General features: G+C 45.3%; 1 protein-coding gene across 1 annotated transcript in view; it reads left to right on the forward strand.

Annotated features, from left to right (window-relative positions):
- The first annotated feature begins 6,234 nt into the window (after positions 1-6,234).
- MARCHF11 (membrane associated ring-CH-type finger 11) overlaps positions 6,235-21,005 on the forward strand; it is a 292,091-nt gene continuing 277,320 nt past the window's right edge. Inside the window, exon 1 of the mRNA XM_085604170.1 lies at positions 6,235-6,589. Coding sequence (XP_085460296.1) covers positions 6,323-6,589 — 267 coding nt within the window. The 5' untranslated portion in view covers positions 6,235-6,322. The remainder of the gene's footprint in view (positions 6,590-21,005) is intronic.

Consider the following 21,005-nt stretch of genomic DNA (forward strand, 5'->3'; position numbering starts at 1 on the left):
TCTTTGTTTATCAAAAATAGGCACAACCGGACCGATAGTTACAGGCACTGTAACTGCTTCAAGATTTTTCGTCAGCTCGCGAATTTTCTCAGTCACCTCAGATGTGGTTCTGGCTAATTCTTTTGTTTTCTCTTCACTTACTCGATTCTCTCTCTCTCGCTCTCTCTCTCTCTCCCTTTCCATGAAAGAGCTACTATTTTTCAGATCAGGTGTCACAACCTCAGTTTTAATAATTCGCAAAGTATCTCTTACAGGAGTTGAAACTGGCGTACTCTCTTCTGGTTCTGGTCTATACGGAGGTGGTCTCTTGTAAATCATGTCATCCAAGACCTCATCCTCATAATCAGTAACTCCGTACCTTCTCACTTCGGCATCAGGCACCTTTTCTGCACCTTTCCTCCCTTCTGCTTCATCAACAGTCCTCATAGGATATAATCCCTCTGACATACTAGCATCTCGCCATCTCCTCATTCGATCATGATGAGTCTCACAATCATATTTCCTCCCAAAAAAGGACCTATAATTGCCTCCACTCCTCTGCTTTTCTCCCTCATGCACCTCATCTTCCCATTCCACCAACGCCTCAAACTGTGTCGGCCTTGGTCTAGGCTCCAGACACATCATCTTTTCCCGTAAATTTCTCAACACGGCCAGATTAAATGAACCATATTCCGGAAACGCTAAGACACCATCTTCCTTGGTATACTTAGCCCAATTATCCAACCATATACAAGTATGATACCCATATTTCGCAACCATAAAGGATGCAGGAATTCTCGTCGAAGGTAGCAATTCACCTTCTCTAGTTATCACATTTTTATCTTTGTCGAACCACCTTTTTATTTTACCGAACAAAGATTTTTTCTTCTTTTCCTCCGGTTGGTAATACATTTTAACGTTTACCAATATTCTCTAGTCCCTTCCGTACAATTGTGAATCTTTGCCCAATAACAGCGCGACACACACCAACGCACCAATCCTGGGGCGTCCACGTCACTCTGTACTCCTTCCAATCCCTGCGCGGCTCACACCAACGCACCAATCCTAGCGCGAGCACTATTCTGAGTCACTATCCAATCACAGCGCGGTCTGAATGACGTCAGCAGTCGCTGCAGTCACTTCTGCTCTTGTCTCCTGTCACTCGTCTACCCCTCCTTTACGAAGCCTTCTCAGTAGACTTCGTTTCAGATTTTACAAAATCTATTAGTTACAACATATAAACATCTCCATTGTCTGCTTCGCTAACCACAGAATAGTAAAGAAAATCTTTCTCACAAGAATCCCGCTTCTCTCTAGAACAGCGCTTACCTCTGCTCCACCACGGAATAATTACTTTCGTTGACACAGTAGCACATCCCTCTACTCTGCCCTTCTAACATACATCCATTAACTGTTTCCTCTAGGACTGCTCCAAAGAGTCTCACAATCAACTAAATGCTCATACATTCACACACTTTCACACCAGAAAATGTAGCACATGCACACAGAATCCTGCCTTTCCCGAGAACAGCGAACAGTCTGTCCCGCTACAGAATTATAACCCACGTTAACCAAGCAGTGCTTACCTCTGCCCAGTCCTTCAGACAAGCTCAGAGAATACCTATTACTTCTCCAGCGATAAGCTTTAACGGCGAACCTTACGGATCCCTGGGACTTAAGACCAAAGTTTCACAGATAACCTTCGCTACCATACACACTCCTTTTATACCGAAAACATATCTCTAATAGTAACACACGACGATGTCACTGATTCCAAACCCAGACAATGTGACGCGCAACTTCAATTGTCACACGTTTTTCCCTGCATACGTACAGGGCCAACAATCCCGTTTTCCCAAGAGCAGCACTTACTTCCCTCTGCCCTACTACGGAACTGTAACCAGCTCCCAAGTTCCAGAAGCCACACACACTACATTGAACTCAACACGACGACCTCAACATATAGTATTAGTACATATACCAACATTAATCAATAATCAATAATCAAAGCCTATGTACAAGCAATCTAATCAGATCAAGACAATGATCAAACCATCATACTGCTACCAGGAAACTGCTGCAGATCAGCGCATATAAATTCTCCCTGCTTCCACGGACAGAATAAATCTACAGTCACACACGCAGTCACACATCATACACTAGGGCCCGTATCACTAAATTCACGCTATTACTCTATCCACACTGAATATAGGAGAGAAAACCTTGACCAATCTGCATCTACAATGAGGTCAATGCGACCTTAATGACATTGCCTTGAGTCATGATTTTGAACATGAGAAATACATTTGAAATTCAATAAAAGACGACAAAGAATAATCACCCGACACTGTAATTCAAACAAATGCTTGTTTATCTAAAATTAATTCAAAAGAAAAGTCAATCATTAGCAAATCGTTATTCTCATAGTTACCTATTCTAGCTAAATGGGACACGACAGGTCTCTCGGTAAAGTCTCTCGAGCTGCCGTCCTCAGCATGAAGTCTGCATCCGGTCAAGTAGTCAGGCAGCGCGAAGGCTAGAGCGCTACCTGTACAGGAAGTGACCCGCCCTGCGAGTATCTCCGAGCAGCCCTCCGCTCAACGGCACTTGCCGAGTCGGACCGGGGCTATGGAGCACTCAGTGATGGAAGATTAGGCAGGTAAGTGTGCAAAATAGCAAGTGGCACTTAGAGCAGCAGCGTGTGAAGAAGGTTATAACAATAAGATGTGGGCACAACACAAATGCTAAAACGATAAAAACAGGAGCTTTAGGCAGCTAGCGGCATTACCTCTCGATCAGGCTCTGCGCGCGTCCGCTGCGCGAAGGAATCTGCAGCCGGATAAGTAGTCAGGCAGCACGAAGGCTAGAGCGCTACCTGTACCGGAAGTGACCCGCCCTGGGAGTGTCTCCGAGCAGCCCTCCGCTCAACGGCACTTGCCGAGTCGGACCGGGGCTATGGAGCACTCAGTGATGGAAGATTAGGCAGGTAAGTGTGCAAAATAGCAAGTGGCACTTAGAGCAGCAGCGTGTGAAGAAGGTTATAACAATAAGATGTGGGCACAACACAAATGCTAAAACGATAAAAACAGGAGATTTAGGCAGCTAGCGGCATTACCTCTCGGTCAGGCTCTGCGCGCGTGCTGTGGTGGCTGGACCACATGGAGTCACGGAATGGCAGAGCCATCTTCGGTCCATTCCCGAGGTAGTGATCGAGTCGGATGCCAGCTGTTGGGGTTGGGGAGCCTGATGCGGTTTGTTATCCACAGGGGGCCGTTGGTCACAGGAGGAACTCTCATTACACATCAATTGTTTGGAGTTGCTGGCAGGCTTGTTTGCGATCCGCAGTCTTTCACCTCAGAAGACAGACTGTTGTATCCTGCTTCGCATGGACAACCTGTCTGGGAGGGATGAGGTCCCGAGTTCTGGCGGAGATTGCCAAGGATTTTTGGCACTACTGCCTGCTTCGGTAGTAGTGGAATATCTCCCAGGACGCAACAACGAAGTGGCCGACTGGCACTCTCGATATCTCCGGAATTTCAGCGATTGGAGACTTCACCCATATGTTTTACGATCTCTGAACCAACTTTGGGGCCCATTCCAGTTGCATCTATTTGCATCACAACTCAACAGGCAACTCCCAAACTTCTACAGTTGGCGCCCAGACCCGGAAGCGATAGCCTCTGACGCGTTTCTCCAGAACTGGTCCCCGGTCCTGTGCTATATATTCCCTCCGTTTATGATGATACCCAGGGTACTGGCTCAGACCCGGCATCAACAAGCAGAGTTAATCTTAATCACCCCTTTGTGGAGGGTGCAAGCTTGGTTCGCAGTCCTTCTGGAGATGTCTTGTGCTGCGCCGATTCTCCTTCCTCAGAGATGGAATCTGTTGCTGGACCCTCAAAAGGCTCTGCACCCATTGATAGAATCAGGGCAACTTCCTCTGGTAGCATGGCGAGTTTTGGGAACAGATGGAAGATCCCGGGACTTTCGAGAGACGCTCACAAATTCATTAGTGAGACATAGTCCACTAACACCCATAAACGGTACTCATCAGCATGGAACAGATGGGGGAGCTAGTGTTCTCAATGACAAGTGGATCCCACTAGAGCGATTGTCTCTATGGTCATGAATTTTCTAGCCTCCTTGGAACTTCTGGCCTAGCTTGCAGAACAGTAAATAACTTCCGGTCTGCCATCTCGGCAGGGCATGTTCCAGTGGATGGCAAACCAGTTGGTGAGCATCCCCTAGTATGCAAACTGCTTAGAGGTATTCGGATGGTAAAACCCCCTTGCCCTAAATATTTGTTTCTATGGGACGTGTCTATAGTCTTGCCGTTTTTGGAAACCTGGCCCGCCAACAAGTACTTATCAGGAAAACAACTTTCTGCCAAACTAACCATGTTATTATGTTTGGTTTCATGCAAAAGAGTTTTGGACATCGGAGCTCTGGATCTAGCGGGACGTAGATTCTCGCCTGAAGGAGTCACATTTGTTATATCAAAACGTACTAAATGCAATACTCCTGCAGTGTCTTATCCGGCTTTTCCGGACAATCCTAAGCTGTGTGTGGTTCAATGTGTGACGGCGTATGAGGTAAGTACAGTTGAATTTCGTTCGGATTTGAAGGGTCAATTACTGATTGCATTACAGAAGCCCTTTCGCCCAGTGACCCCGGCCACCTTGTCTAGATGGGTGTGTTGGCTCATGAGAGAAGCGGGCATTGATGTATCAAAGTTTGGTGCCCACTCTGTTAGAGGGGCTACGGCATCCAAGTCCTTTTCTCTGGGTGCCAGTCTTTCTGATATAATGAATGCAGCTGATTGGTCAACTGAGACCACTTTCAAGTCATTCTATTATAAACCTATTGTGGATGTAGCGTCAGTGGTGGTGGCTAAGCTTTGAACAAGCATAATCGGAGCCTCCGGTCCTGACATAGAATTAAAAATTTGCTAACATTTGTGACAAGAAGTTTCAATTCTATTAAGGACACGGAGGCGAGGATTATCCCACCCAGAGTATGTGTATTTATATTCAATATTTGCACTGTAATAATATTGCATAATGATTATATTGTATTCTCCCCCCCCCCCCCCGTTTTGTCTGATTGGGATGATTATGAAATCAGATAGGGTATGGGTATTACAGACTATCCTTTCTATTGCAGGAACAGATAACAAATAAAGCGTGAAGAAATTTCAATGCTGGAATATTTAGAGTGTCTATCCAGTTTGAGCTTTGACATGGCTGTCCATGGATTGTTCACATATGGTGGATCGAATCCCCAGGTTCAGAAGTTTAGCCCAGTTGGGCTTCCTGATGCCTTGGTACGTGAAGGGTTCCTTCATCACAAAGGATGGTTCTCCCGGATTGAGTTTTTAATTTGTCGGATTTAACTGTTCTATGATCACCAAAGAAAGAGCAGGTGGTGGCCTCTGACATGGCTCATATAGGGAAACTCTCTATGGTTGTTATGGGGCACTAGGTGCTCATGGGTACTGTAGTTTCTGGATAAGTGTTATTTTATTGGCTGCTGTAAAAATCAAAGCAAAGAACGAGAAGCGTAACCCTCGCCTCCGTGTCCTTAATAGAATTAAAAATTCTTGTCATGAATGTTCGCAAATTTTTAATCCTCACCTCCCTGTCCTTAATAGAATTGAAAATTCTTGACACGTTAGTTCGTTTTTTAATATTGTTCTTCGATGTAGCTTTGGCCAGCTCAACAAGTGGTGGATAATAATGCAATGCCCTCCTCCCTCACCATGTCAAACAGCTAGTAGTCCGTCGTAGAGCGCGAGCCATGCACTACCATAGTATTTGAGAGGACGGAAAAAAGCCAAACAATAACATACTCAGGCTGCGCAAGCTCATACGTCATAATGTTTGGAAAGCTGCCTCTAAAGGGATGCTTGGCCGCGCCAGCGAGACCGTTTGTGAGTCACGGCGTTGTAGTCAGCAAAAATATTAGTCATGAGATTATGGCTTCTTTCGTACAACTTCACTTATCAGAGAAAAGACTAGGGCCTGTAACCATGCCAGCGCAAACTATGGGGAGTGACGTGGCATTCTCAGGCGGCGTCAAAAGCCGACGTCATAAGCACTTCACATGACGCTACGCGCAAGCGTTCTTGTTTCCAGCCAGTAGGCGACATTGGCAGCGGTCGTTCTCCGCCTTTTTCCTTTGACCTGCCCCCTTTATTTGTTGACACGCCTCCTGTAGTTTTGATTGGACAGGAAGATTGACGTTGGCCCCGCCCCCGGGCCGCGGTTGTACCTGCAGTGAGGGTTGCTGCCAGGGCTCTGAGGGCAGCCGCAGCCCCGCCGAGCGCGGCCCCAGCCCTAGCGGCATGAGCGACTGGCGGGAGTCGTCGCGGCTCACAGGCGCTGTGAGCCCACTTCCCGAAGACCCAGGGGACACACAGGTGGAGACGAGAGAGTCCCCACGACACGGCTCTTCCTCGTTGGACCCGTTACTCTCGCCTGAGCTCCCGGATCAAGAGCCAAGCACAGCTACCTTCCCCGCCGGAGCCAAGAATGACACTGACTCAGAGTCAAGCAGCGCCGAAAGCTGCCCAACACCCATCTGCAAGATATGCTTCCAGGGAGCCGAACAGGTATGAATGCCCCTCCCTTTGGGGGTTATTGAGGGGAGAGGAGCACCTTCAGTGGCACCCGCCTCACCAGAAAGTCCAACGTCAGGAGTCCCTCAGACCAAGGTATAGCCCCGGGCACCAGAAAGAGCCCACACAGCTCCAGCGACTCTTCTTCAAACCAAGAGAGCCACCCCAGCCCTGGAGCAAATAGGCTAGAAAACAGCACATCTTCCGCCACCATGCCGGACCCCGTATACCATTAAGATCCTCCAGGACCATGGTTCACCCCCTCTCCCAGATCGTAGAAGTGCGTCTAGCCCAAAGGAGCCTCCCCAGTACCAGAAAGGGCCACCCTTAGGGCCAGATTACCCCCATGATCAGGCCCCTACCAGTGCTATTGAATGGCCCTCTAGCCCTTACAGAGGGCAGAAAAGTCTCCCAGAACCAGGGAGAGCCCCCCCCTTTCACTTACCGACGTGATTCCTCTCCTCGTCTCCGCGTCCAAGGAATGCCCTTCAAACACTAAGGCAGCGCAACATTCAGTTATCAGCGAAAGCCCCCACCCTGCCCTCTCTTCACCAATACAAGGCAACTCTCCTTCGCGAACTTCCTAAACCCCAAATACCCCTCGGCGTCCCCTACCAACGCAAAGCACAACCCATCCCCTGCTACCAGCAGCTTCAGCACCATGGACAGAAGCTGCGGTTGCCTCTGAGCTCTCGCACATCTTCGCACTGTCACTTCCTGATCAGCAACAAGTGCGTTTTTAAAAAGCAGATCAGGCACCATTCGAAGCTGCGACTTCCTTAGCTGTGCAGAGGGGCCACCGGAACCCACTTGTGAATTTGGCATGTTCATCATTACTGTCTCCTGCGGCAGGCGCTGACCCTGCCCATGAGTCCGCTGTTCTGACAGCTGCCTTTCTTGAAATGTCAGTTTCTTCTCTGCGGTTGAGTTTATCCTTTGAAAATCTCATTTTGCGTTCAGTGTGAGCAAAACAAAGAGCTGTGTAGAGAATTGTGGGCGACATACTTTTTTTTGCCAATCCAACGTAAAAAACGCATTGCTTATTAATGTGTATGCCATCAGCAAATAAAAAAGAGAGAATGTAATGGAAGTCGCATTCAAGCCATTGACGCGGATGCTTTATTGAAGCTCGGATAATACAATGCAGCAAAAGCGTTACTTTTAAATCGCATTAGTGCTTCGTCCAGAACACTCTTTATTTACTTCCACTACAAAGGTGTTTTTTTGCACCCAACGTATTTAATTTGCAAATATGAATAGTTATCTCTATGACTGCGTAGACAGCGCGCGCTAAGGTACGTTTTCTTGCCTTTATTCATTCATTACGTATACTATTAAAAGTTCCTGATTTCCATGGACCTACAGGTGTTCGCAGCCCTTAGATTTCAGTTGACTTACCTGCATTCAGAGTAAGACATTTAAAGACCATTTCGTACCTATCACTTTTTGCACTCAACGGAACAGCTGGGAATGGCAATTTGAATTTCAAATATTTAAACAGATTAGGCTACGTTAGGATCCAAATGAATTCAAACCCTGTTACATTATGCTGCATTTAATCCAGAAATGCGGCACATTTAAATTATCAGCAATTACATATATTGTACGTTTGCTGCTTTTTGTATTTATCTCCCAGCATAGCGTGTATTTCCAGCTTTTGAGATTTTTACAAATTTCTTTCCAAAATTAAAACCGTTTGCATTCTGCATGAAGTCTGCATGTTGTTGATAGTATTGCTTTTATGCTGTATTATTGACAATTGTGTAGCGCCATTCATATTGTTCTTTGGTTTCCACCAGACACAGACCGGATTAATTGGTCTTTGGTTGGGGAGCACTGTTTTGGTAAAGGAGCTGTGAGTGGATTCCTGAATGTTGCTTCGATAAATGGTTGCAATGGTGGACAAGTTCCTACTTCTTTGAAACCATGCAGGCCCCACCAGTGACCTGACGCAAAATGACGGGCACCCTCTGCAGAATGTGAAGAGGGGCCACTGAGTCCCGCATTTATCACAGATACTCACTGACCTCGGGCTGAATGCGTCCCCCCCCCCCCCCCCCCCACACTCCTCCCGAAAGACAAGGGGCCCCTGCACCTAGGCGCCCCCACCCCTGCGCCGCAGGGCCTGCATCACACCCCTGGACCCCATCTTTAGAAGTTAGTTTGTAGTTGATAAGGTAAGGTTTATCAAGGCCAACACGGCATCACGTGATCAACGTGTTGCAGTCGTGTAACTGCTGAAATCCCAGACAACGTTCTTTTCCGGCTCGTGTGTTTGTGTGCCTTTTCACACTGGAAATGCTGGTGCCTATTGCAACCACTGTTCTCGAGTTTGCACGCACACCAGGGCTTTAAGTGGCCTGGGTCTCACCGGGTCTGAGCACCGGCAGTTTCTTAAAAGAGGCCTCGAAACCGGTCTCTATCGGGCTCTGTTTTGTGCCCTGGTCCGGACTGCAGTGACAGCAGGCACATCGATGTGCGCGTGCTCACACTGCTCACTTCTCACTAGTGGGGAAGTTACGGCATGACATCATGCCAGGTGAGCGTTGTAGGTGAAGGGAAATCCTTTAAAGAGAGACATTTTCTCGCTGGATTTCCCTTCTCTTTTTGAAACTCAAGAGCAGCAACACTGTCGTGGTGTCCCCAGGGCTTTAAGTGCAAGCTTTTTCAATATTCTACACAAGCCATAGTTGCTGCTTATTTATCTTAAGTAACTAAAGCCATTGTCAAAGCCAATAGTCCTAACCTGTTGTAGGTATGATGTTTCTTGTATCATGTATCTGGATGCAGTGACATAAATAGCAAAATAACAAGTCGGGCGGCACACTATGCTAAGCACAGATTTTTAGCTGGTGTTTTAAAGCCACGCCCATAATTACTTTGGCCACATCTCTCTCAGAGCCCCCCTAGTTTTTTTCATCCCACTTAAAGCACTGACGCACACAGAAACGTTTTAAGACTTTGGCAAAGTGGGCTTTGGTCCAGGGCCCCAACCTTCCAGGGGGCCCCTGATAGAGCTCTCTGTTATGCGGAGAATCTTTCCCTGATGTACTTGAATAATTCCTAAACAGATTGTTTTTAACACTGTTTCCTTTACATTATTTTTAATGTGGGTGATGTGTGAGAGTCTATTACAGACATTTTACAGAGAAATGTGTTTGTTTCATGCAACATCCATTAAAAAAGTTTCTTTTAGATCAAAACTGGACCTAACATATGAGAAATAGGAGGGGTTCACATTTCACAAAGAATATTTGTAGTAATGTTAGTGAGCTGCTGCTGTGTTAGAACATTGAAAACACGCATCACTATCCCCTCGGATCATAATTGCAAATCTGTTCCGAACAGGGGTCCCAAAATATGTTTGGCCCAGGGCCCCCCAAATCCGTAAGATGTCACCGCACACACAGTTAATACATCACCGACTCTGACCCCAGAGACATTTCCACGGGAAACCGGCAGTCTGCATGGCTTTGTACTGTCCGTGATGTGCTCGAAAATGACCCCACTACATACACAATTCGTTTGTTTTGGGCCGTAGCATTGGCAACCTTTTTTTCCACACATGCACACTTGTTACTTTGAAACAATTTCGAAGTTTACAAGTTAATATATGCAGTTTGTCTTTACATTTTTTTATTATTCTGGTTTTTTTTTTTGTAAAGCCATATATTTAATGTATAGGATATCCTTAATCAAGTTGGTCTGCAACCTACAGTGTGTCAAAATTGATGCTAGGATACAATGCCAGGGACCCACTTAGATTCTTTCCACATTAAGAAATTGAATCCCAGATGAAGAGCCCAAAGGCTAGTACTCTGTACTTACTCTCGTGCGACTGAACGTAATATGGACAGAGTGTGATTGGAGGATATTTCTACTCACTTGCAAGGCAGAAAAAGCCACAGGTAGACCCCAAGAGATCAGAAGGCAACCTATAAACTCCATACACTCTCATCCTGAAACTGTGCAGTGATTTTTAAGACGACATCCTGTAAGGCCAGGCTTACTCTATTCTATTCATAGCCACTTTCCAGTGGTACATTTCCTTCAAAACTGCGAGCTCCCTAATGGCTTCCGCGGCTTAATGTAATCTTCTATAGACCTCAGCGGATGTACTTCTGTGTTCTAGAGCTTTTCGAATGTGACTAATGAGCCCATACTGCCAGTTAATCCTCTCCATCAAACCCCATCAGCTGTTGTATGTTGCCTCCATTCACTCAGCCCGTTTGGTAATCCATATGTTTGAAATCAAAATCCTTTGACCGTGATGCCCCAGCACGAGCTTCAGGGAATTGTGACCGCTGCATTACAAATATTACATGTTTATTTCTAGCCTGATTCGCTGCTATGTGGGAAACAAAAGCATCTGGAGGGAGAGATGTGATGGTTGGGGTGTTAACATTTACACTGATACATCCACGGAGGGAAACTGTTGATCAGGAACATTTCTATGCTCTTAAGTTGAATCACTGAGGTCTTAATGGGAGAAGGGAAGGGTAACCAGAGTATGGGACATTTTGTCCTTCCCGCTTATTTGTCCTCTTCACCACTCCTTTCAGATGACACAATTCCTCACAGATGTAGTTGGCACTTTAGACATCTCGTTGTTGTATCAAATTCTCACAGAGCCCGTGATAGGCTTGTAAACAACTCTTGGGCAAAATAAATCATTACAAGCTTAAACACCTGGGTTGTATTGCAACTGACACTGTATATTACTGACTAGCAAAAAACATAAGACTGCCTGGCAGATTTCAAGTAATATCGTTGCCCCCTTAGAGAAGTTGTCATAATCATATAATGTTTTTTTATAACTATAGCCAATATAGATAGCAGTTATTCTGGTTCAAAATGCAGCGAATAACTGTCAACCCATATAAGAATGACTACATATATATATTTTATTATTTAACAGTAATTGTGCTGCGTTGAGGTGTTATTTGCCTTATCCACTAATAGGGAACATTTTCTAATGTTTTGTTATTCACCAACCATCACATGACGCTTTTTCGTGGGTTGTACAATATTTAATCATTCCTGAGGGGGGTTCTGGAGTAACTAGTTGATTTTGTTCATGTATTTTCCTGCTGGACACAGAACCCTGAAGGTGACAAGGTGACAGGGGTATCAGGTAGAAGTTTGAGATGCGCAATACACGCCTCAATAGCTCCTGTGTTGCAAGCGGACTCGCAGCTCCTCAGACCGCCCCATGTCAGCATTCGAAACCTTAAGTCCTCAGGCACTAACAGGCCAGTCCCCCACTGTCATTCAAAGCAAGAGCTATGCAGAGGTTCACTGGGCAGCAGGTATAATCAAAACGTTACGCCATGGTGGCTTGAATCTCACAAACCACATACCATGTTTTGCAGTGCATGCCAAGCGACAAGAGGATTAGTTTAGTTTTCTTCAACATGGCGATTTAGCAGCCGGCAATGAGCCCACTCGCAGGCTGTACTGCCTAGAAGTGCTTTGTCTTTTCAGGGTGCATTTCATTTTTTCTGGTTGGAAGTATAAAGCTTACTTGGGTAGCATAGCCTTTGTTACACCTAGACTGTTGGAAATTGGGTTGCTGATTGAGGGGGGTGAAACCCTACTCAAGCAACAACCTCAATTCCTGTCACGGTGAAGTCACAAGCAAACCCCAAATTAACCTGTTTTTAACCCTCTGGAAGCTTGGGACAAAGCAGTCCAGCTTAACACGGAGGCAATGGGTAAATTAATTTATCCAGCACTTCAAACAGTGATAAGGTGAAAACACAACACATGAAAAATCCCACGCCAATCTAAACACCTAGAGTAACATTTATTAACTTATTTGAGATGAAACGACAAAAATCCAATCAGTAGAACAGGAGAAATGCAATTGTAAAGATTTCAGGTAAAGAAAGCACCTAAAAGCACAAAGTGCTACTCACAACTATCTTGTCATGCAAGACCGGGGGAAAGTCACAAGTTCAGGCAGGCCGCAATGGAGCACAGGCCGGATACAGGGACCAGAATAGTCCAGCTGAAAGAGTCACCTTCCAAAGTCCAGTGTGAAGAGTTCCCTTTTGCGGTGGAGGTGTCCGCGAGGAGTAGGGAGAGTGCCATGGATGGTTGTGAATGTAGCGTGAAGAGCAGGCTGGGCTTCGTGGACAGTCGTCGCTGTAGCGTGAAGATCCTGTCCAGCATCGCAGATGGTCATTGATCATGTTTGCAGTCACCTCGGGCTGTGAATGCCGTAGTGCGAAATCCAGATCTTGCATTTCAAGGTGTCACTGGCGGTCGATGTGGCAGGAAGAGTTGGGTCGCTGGGACTTGGTGTTGGCAAGTGGCAATATCTTGGCGCAAGCAAGCCAGTTCACTAGGAGCACAGAATTTCAGGATTTCTCCTTTTCTTTGGAGTAGAGCTCAACTGATTCCACACCATTTGTCCAGGGCCTGAGGGGCTTCTCTTGGGGCTCAGGAACTCACTCCATCAGAGGTTAGTAGGGCTGAGGCAGGTTCAGTTGCAGATCCAGGCAGCAGGTCAGCTTGGCAATTGCAGGGGGCCTCTGGAGCTTGTTATGTCCGCATAGCTCAAAAGAGGAGGTCAGTCAGTTGACCCTTGGAGTCATTTCCGCCTGGGTTGAAAGGTGTAGGTCCAGTCTTCTTTCTCAGCAAGCAGAGTAGTAGAACAGCAGAGTGGTAGTCCTGGCAGCAAAGCAGCACAGCAGTACATCTTCTGTAACCTCCACAGGTCCAGGGGTGTAGTAAGGAGTGTGCCTGAGGGTTTATCTTTTTATATATGGTGCCTTCTTTGAAGGAGGATAGGTTCCTGCAGAATTCCCTTTGAAGTGCTTGAAGTTTCCTGACTCCCCTGCCCTGCTGGCTGCATGAACAATGCATGGGTGACAAGTCCTTTGTGTGAAGGCAGAGCATAGCCTATTCAGTTGCAAGGGGGCCTGTGCCCAGCCCCGCCCCCATCCTGACAGTTATTGGCCCAACCAGGTCCACCTAATCCCTCTGTTGTGTGGCTCTTTGGGAGGAATAAACAATGTCCACCTGTTAATTACACCCAGTCACGAGATCCTGGAGCAGGCTGCAGGCACCAAATAGAGCAGGAACATGCCAACTTTCTAAAAGTGGCATTTTCAAAATTGTAACTTAAAATCTGTCTTTACCATCAAAGAGGACTATTAATTACAATTTCTCAGACATCAAACACAAAAAGTCTACTTGTTTCCAATCAAAAGGTTCCACATAATAAATGTAACAAGGAAGCCAAATGTTATCCTTTGGTAGAGGTAGACCTCACAGTAGCAAATATATTAGGAGTTTTTCACTACAATACATGTAAAGCTAAAAGTACATGTCCAATTTTTTAAATACATTGCACCTTGCCTTATGGGCTGGTTAGGTCCTACCCTAGGGGCAACGTATACGTATTAAAAAGGAAGGTTTAGGCCTAGTAAAGGTTTATTTTGCCATGCTGAAAGGGCAGTTTAAAACTGCACACATAGGCTGCAAAGGCAGACCTGGTACATGGTTTAAGGAGTTACTTAATTGGGCTGCTCAATAAGTACTGCAGGCCCACTAGTAGCATTTAATGTACAGACCCTGGGTATATAATATACCACTCTGCAAGGGACTTCTAATCAAATTAAATGGGTCAATCAGGTGTAAGCCAATTTTACCATGATTAAAGGAGAGAGCACAAGCACTTTAGCACTGGTTAGCAGTGGTAAAGTGCACAGAGTCCTAGGGCCCCAAAAATGAATTCAGCAAAAATAGGAGGGGCAAAGGCAAAAAGTTTGGGGGTTACCCTGCAGAGCAGGCCATGGCCAACAATTACTGTTTAGTGAGCATGAAAACCACAGGGTGGTGCATGGTTTACTATCCTAACGGGCAGAAAGAGTGACACAACTAGCCTATGTATACAAAGTTGTGGAAATAGCGCATTACTGTACATGTATTAATATGTGTGCACCCTCATGTGTCTGTCACCCTTGGAGTATAAACTTACATAACATGCTCAATGCCTGCTCATTCTATTAAGTTTAAATCTGTATTATTGAGCCAACACAATCGCAATTCAGGCCTAGAGTTTTTTTTGTTTTTACCAGACCTGCAGGCCTAGTGACTTGAATAATCTACTCAACCTAATTGTAATGCGCTTGACCTATAAACTCATCTCAAATTGTGTGAACCTAGGCAAATATTTTATTTCACTGAGTCGCCTTTTTCTGCATTATCACATACGGGACCATCTTCAAATATGAGATGTCTGCATGTCTTCTGTACTACAAAAAAATATTTTGTTTCATCTCATAACCTAAATGTTTGATCAATGTATAATAAAAATGTAGAAACAAAAGAAGGAGTAATCCCGTGGATATAAAATATCTGCGAGATGAGGAAGTACCTATAGAAAAAAGGAAAGATTTCCTTTTCTAAAAAGACCCCTCACTCACCAACCTAGTTGGTGACATGCTTCATCGTTGGGATCCCACCCGAGTAGCCGAATGCCACTCGGGTGTGCTTCAACACCTGATTACAGTGGAGCAGGATTATTCACAACAGTGGTGTAAGTGAGTGAAAAGGTGAAGTTAAAAATCGTCTTAATTTAACGCCCTCAAAGTTTAATATGGAGCAACAAGACAATACTAAAAGCAAATGTGAGACACCAAATTAAGTTAGATTGACCTGTGGTGTCTATATCTAAAAAGGTGAGTTGGTGAGTGAGGGGTCTTTTAGAAAAGGAAATCTTTCCTTTTTTCTATAGGTACCTCCTCATCTCGTAGATAATTTATATCCACGGGATGACTCCTTCATTTGTTTCTAATTCATATCCCAGGGGGACTGGGAGTATCCCTTGAAGAACCCTCATTCTCTATTTTGTTTAACAATAATAAAAATTTAGTCCACATTTAGAGTACCCATGACCCCTGACTTGCGCCTTAGTTAACTGATAGCACTGTCATCAAGGCGGGGCAGGAATCTTCCTTAGTTGTATTTAAAAACTCTCATGTTTACCATAATATTTATAACTAAACTGTCATTTACAGACAGACATTTTCCATTGAAATGGCCTCAAACTCTCCCATTAAAATGCAGTTTTAATGATAAAACTATATAGCGTACAAACGATAATGTGTGGAAAACCGGATTTCAGCAAATATTTATTATTTGAACATCACCAGTTGAAGTATCCTGATTCGTTCCGATCCTTATAAAATCCTTGTTTCCATCTCACTTCAGAATGACAAAAAAGTGCTTTCCTAAACGGTAATATATTTTGAAATAATTGTACAGTTCATTCATAAATCTCAGCACAATTGTCCGACAATTCACTTTACAAATTCCTCTAACTTGGCAGTCAGAGGGAAAAAAGTAAACACCAATCCCCAGGATAAAAATAAGCAGCAAGACATATGGTGACATTTGACCTCTGTTTGTTTGAATGCATCTTAAATGTCAAAAGATAAAAAGAAGATTTAAAGGCATCTTTATTGCTCAGTTACTTTCTGAATGAACAGAACACCTGTTCTTTGCCAGCACAAGCTCTCTCTCCAGACCAGGCCAGAATGCCCTAAAAATAGTTTGCTCTGATAAAATCTGATATAGTAATAGCGAGTGAGCGAGTAGATTTCTCGCGGCCTGCAATCTTCATCACATTTTTAAATCCGTGCTCAACTTCAACATCTCACTTTACTGAAGATGACTTGAAAACAAAAGCATGTCAACTTTCTCAGTGGGATTAAAGGGGTACAACAAAATCGGTGATGTTCAAGCCCTATCATATTCACAGTTAGTTATCACGTAATGCCAAGTGTTGACTGCCCTTTCCATCACCCTTGTTTGTTCAGGGGCACATCACAAGGAGGATCCTGTGGCACTTGAATCAAACATGTGACATTTGGTCCCAGCCGTATGCTCTGGTTGCTCCCATGTTTGGCCTCCAGGAAGTCTTGGATACAGCATTTCCTTGCATTGTCTCACCCCGGCATTTCTTATTTTGACACACCTTCCTCTGGGTCTCTAACACAGCTAGATTTTGGTCCAGCATTATGACCGTTTCACTCCTGTATGTCGCGATCAATGTTCCCTCTAATTTATTTCCTCTGTGTGCGGCAGTGGAGGGTCTCTGTGCGCTGCAGCCATGGCTATGTGCGCCAGGAACCAGACTGCACATGTGTGCAGCGCCAAATATCAATCCAAACCTTTGCTTAAAAAAGTGAAAAGATGGTGCTTTTCCACACATACAACGCCACATTAAGGGTCTTAAGGCAGGTTTGAAATTTGGATACACACGCCATGACATGAATTGGGGAGACCGGCAAAAAAACTTCAGGTTTAGAAAAGCACAAGACTCCAACGGAGGTACCATCATAAGATTTTACTGAATATTCTTAACCGGAGCACTGTTCATTGGGCGGAGAAATGTTGAGAGCCTATACAAGATCACATGAATACTTAAACAAAAGCACACAATCTGCCCTGCAGCCCCGCTTTACTAACAAAAGAGTACAACAAGTTTTAAAACAGGGTGTGTGCTTTCTGATTAAATGGAAAGTACGCAATGTGTTTTTAAACTTGCTGTATTCTTGTGTTACTGAAGGGCGGCTGTGAGGCAGATTGTGTGCTTTTGTTTAAGTATTCATGTTAATCTCAGCTCGTGAAGGGGCTGCAATTAACATGAATACTTAAACAAAAGTACACAATCTGCCCTGTAGCTGCTCTTTAGTAACACAAGAGTACAGCAAGTGCCATCAGCCCAACAGCCCCAAACGGAGACAGACTTACCTGCTGCTCCCAACTCTTCCTCTGCCGTCCACACCGCATCCAGGAAATGGCACGAACAATCTTGCGGGATGTCCTGTGTGTGTGTGCTCCACACACGGTAGCGCATGCTCGCGGGAAGAGAGGTGTGCATGTACACCTTAAAAGGAGCAGTGCTCGCGATGGGAGGTTCTCCAGACAAACCTTTGTCTTAACTTTGGTCTTCTATGGACACCAAAAAATTAGTATTCGCATCTCCATCTTAACTATTCTTTGGTCTAGTCTGGACACTTAAAAATTAGTGTCCTCAAAGTGCTCATATTTAGGGTCCTCCCTGCGTAAGTTGTGCTTCTCTCTGGCCCCCTTCTTCTCCTTTAGTTTTATTCAAATCATCAGTAGAGGAGCAATGTTGCTTGAAGAAATTCTGTTTTGCTTTGAGACATTTTGACCTCTGCTTTTTGGGCGGCATACTTATCCCTCTTGGTCAGTGGGCCACTCTTTCAGTGTTACCTTAGTCTCAACGCCTGGGAATCCTAGTGAGCAACACTTTCACCATCTCAAAGGCACCCCTGTGCTCATTCACAACGGTTAGCTTGTCCTTTTTCACTGCCTGCAGTGCCCTATTTTTTTCCCTGGGATGAGGGAGGTAGGGGAGCACTGCTTGTGCTTTCCATAACCACCCCAGGGATTTTAAGGCCGGTGTGTCCTGACAGGGCCAGTTCACTGCAGGAAACTAGGATATAGGGTCCTCACCAGTTGCTTCCTCGCTCACCAATTTCTACAAGTTACATGGCCTGTCCTCAATGTTTTAAAGTTCCATTTGGGCCACTGCTCACCTTGCAGTCCCTTTTGGCACCATCCTAAAGTGAACAGCTGTTACTAGCCTTACGGCTTCTCTATTTACAGCCACTGGGGAGGAGGCCCATACCATTAAATTGCTTCTCGATGTATGCCACAAGATACAGGGTACCGTCCGCCCACCCCTGGCTCCACCATCAAGGTCAGACTGGCCCATAGGGCATTCAAGCAGTGCCCGAAGAGCTGGTCTGATGGGTCAGTGTGTGGGTCCTTTTTTTTTAGGTTTGTGAGACAGTTTTATGGTCTGGTGGGCTGATTTTTCCTGTTAATTTCCCCATTATTACAGCAAAATTTTCGTGCAGCAGGAACAAATGCAAGCAGTCTCCTACACCTTGCAAAACACCTATACAACATGCCTTTACAAGTTCAAACTGCCCTATTTGCAAATGTGGGCCCCTTTTTCTAGCTATTGAATTCGCGAAAGGGAGCACTTTTATTTTCTATTTTCTGTCCCAGTCCACCCCTGTCCACCGTACCCTCTTAATCATACATGGGCATGGGCTTGGAAGGGATGCCTAGCAGAGGCGGTGGAGAAACACTTCCGCCTGTTCACATGCCTGGCCCGCCCCCTCTTTGTTTTGTAGAGCATGAACCTATCACACGAGAAGTTACAACAAGCTTGTATACCATGACATTTATTGTAGTAAAAAAATACACAGCGGACATGAATGAACTCCTAGGAGAGAAGTCAACCTCTTACTTTCCGGAATAGTCCACCTCACTCTATATAATACATTCAGGCAGAGAGAGGAGCATGCATATTCACCCATGCCAGGCGTTCTCCATCAGTGGCAGGGGAGGGGTGTACACCCCAGTCCAACCCCTGGATACCTTGCCGCCTGCCTCAGGCCTGCTGGCGTTAGGAAACACGACTGCATCACAGTTATCCCACGCCATCTAGTCTTGTAAAGTACTTCGCTACCAATTTCCTAAAGTCATCCAGGCACTCCCAGGTGTGCTGAACTAACATTTTGTATAAATATTTAATCTGTTTCACAATATTTAATCCGTGGGGTGCTTTGAAGGTAGAAATTTGAAATTAAAAAAGTCTATAGAAACTGCTTTGAAAGAGAGAGAATGGCAAGGTGGAAAGAGAGAGTTATATCTGATTGACAGTGTGAAATGGAAAAAGGAAACCTCCCTGTTGCAGATGGGCAGGAGGCGTCTCTAAGCAAGAGAGAGTCCATTACTGTAATAGGAACAATCCGAATCAGCACATTTTCCTAATTTTATAAAGCCAAAATCTGCAGGACGGCACATCCAAGCTTTTATACCCTGGTCCTTTCAGTCAATATTTATGGTTCATTTTCCGACAACTGTAAAACAGGAGGCAGGTTTGCTGTCAGCAATCAGCTGCTTTCTGTGATGTCATGCAGCCAGAAAGCATAGATGCACTTGCAAAGCCATTTAAAAGTTTTAGAAGGATGCATTATTACTCATTTTTCCCAAGGGCAGCCCTAGTGGAGTCGATAAGCAAAAATCAAGAAATAGACACTAGCAGTCGATAGTAGTTTAGATATTTTAGATATAATTTGCTTTGCTACAGTACACTGAAGTGAAGTATGACAGTAGGTTGCACTTTCCATTCAGTGGTTTTGTTTGAGGATTTTAAGGTCAGGGGGGCTGTTTTTGTCAGAGAGTGTATATTAGGTCCACTGGTAGACAACTTGAGAGCTCAAACGAATGGGTTGTTCTGAACACTGGCAGCCAGAGTGGAAAGGATGACAAGTAATATTGTTCTGAGGGGGCCTGACCGTAGATAAAGTTACTCCTGCTGGGGAATGTTTTACTTATGGGTGACGCAGTTACCCTCCCCCACCCCTTCTCATATCATTCTTTAAAAAATATATTTGTTATTATATTTTCATTATTGATCATCATTATTATATCACTAATTTTTTTATTTATATAATCTGTTTATTGGCATTTCTCAAGGATTACAGCACGTATAAAAGCCAGAGCAATGTTGAGCATGAACAATGTCCACGGCATTGACCCCAGCAGAAACACATAGCATCATAAGACAGGCATATGTCCAACTCTCGAAGCTAAAGTCGAGGCGTTTCGGCTGTGGGGAACCATAAAGTCCCTGCCAATTTCTCGCCACCAAGAAACTTTCATCCCATCGGAGCCTTTCAACATATCTGCTACCTTCCCCAGAAGCCATTCCATAAACAGTTAGTGAACCAGGACATAATGGGATAGAACATCAGATACCCAAACGAAACTACAACAGCCCCAGCAGCATCTGACTCATGTTTTCCCATCGCTGAACTCAGACCCCCAATCCATCCTCCCCATCCCGAAGTCCCCTGCGTAACTACTCAGTTGGCAACGTTCTATTCACTGCGCGCCCCACCCGAGTGACTATGTCCTCATCGCCACACTGTCCACCCCAGCCCTGGGCTGCCCACTATCAGGCCTCTCTAAGGGAGTGCTTATCCCGCGATCGAGACCGACCCCGTACTCTCCTCGCCTGGTCTCACCATGGCCTGCAATAGTGTCTCCCACTGATGCGCTATAGGCGTCTTCCTGAGGCCCAGTATTTCCTCCCATGAAAGAGCCATCCCCTCCGCCTTGGCCCACACTAGGAATGATCCCCGCCACGCGCACGCATGGGGCGGGTCAGCCGCTTTCCATCGCTTAGTGAGCAGTCGCTTCGCCACCACCATCCCCAGGTCAATAAACCAGGCGGCCGTTTTCGTGGAGGGAGTCCTGCGGAAAAGATGCAGCAAGTAGGTGCGCCATTCGAACGGGATGGCATGCCCTGTGCATGCGTAGAGTTTCACGTGTACCACCTGCCAGTACG

This window comes from Triturus cristatus, chromosome 5_1, assembly GCF_964204655.1.
Source record: "Triturus cristatus chromosome 5_1, aTriCri1.1, whole genome shotgun sequence".
NCBI classification, from domain to species: domain Eukaryota; kingdom Metazoa; phylum Chordata; class Amphibia; order Caudata; family Salamandridae; genus Triturus; species Triturus cristatus.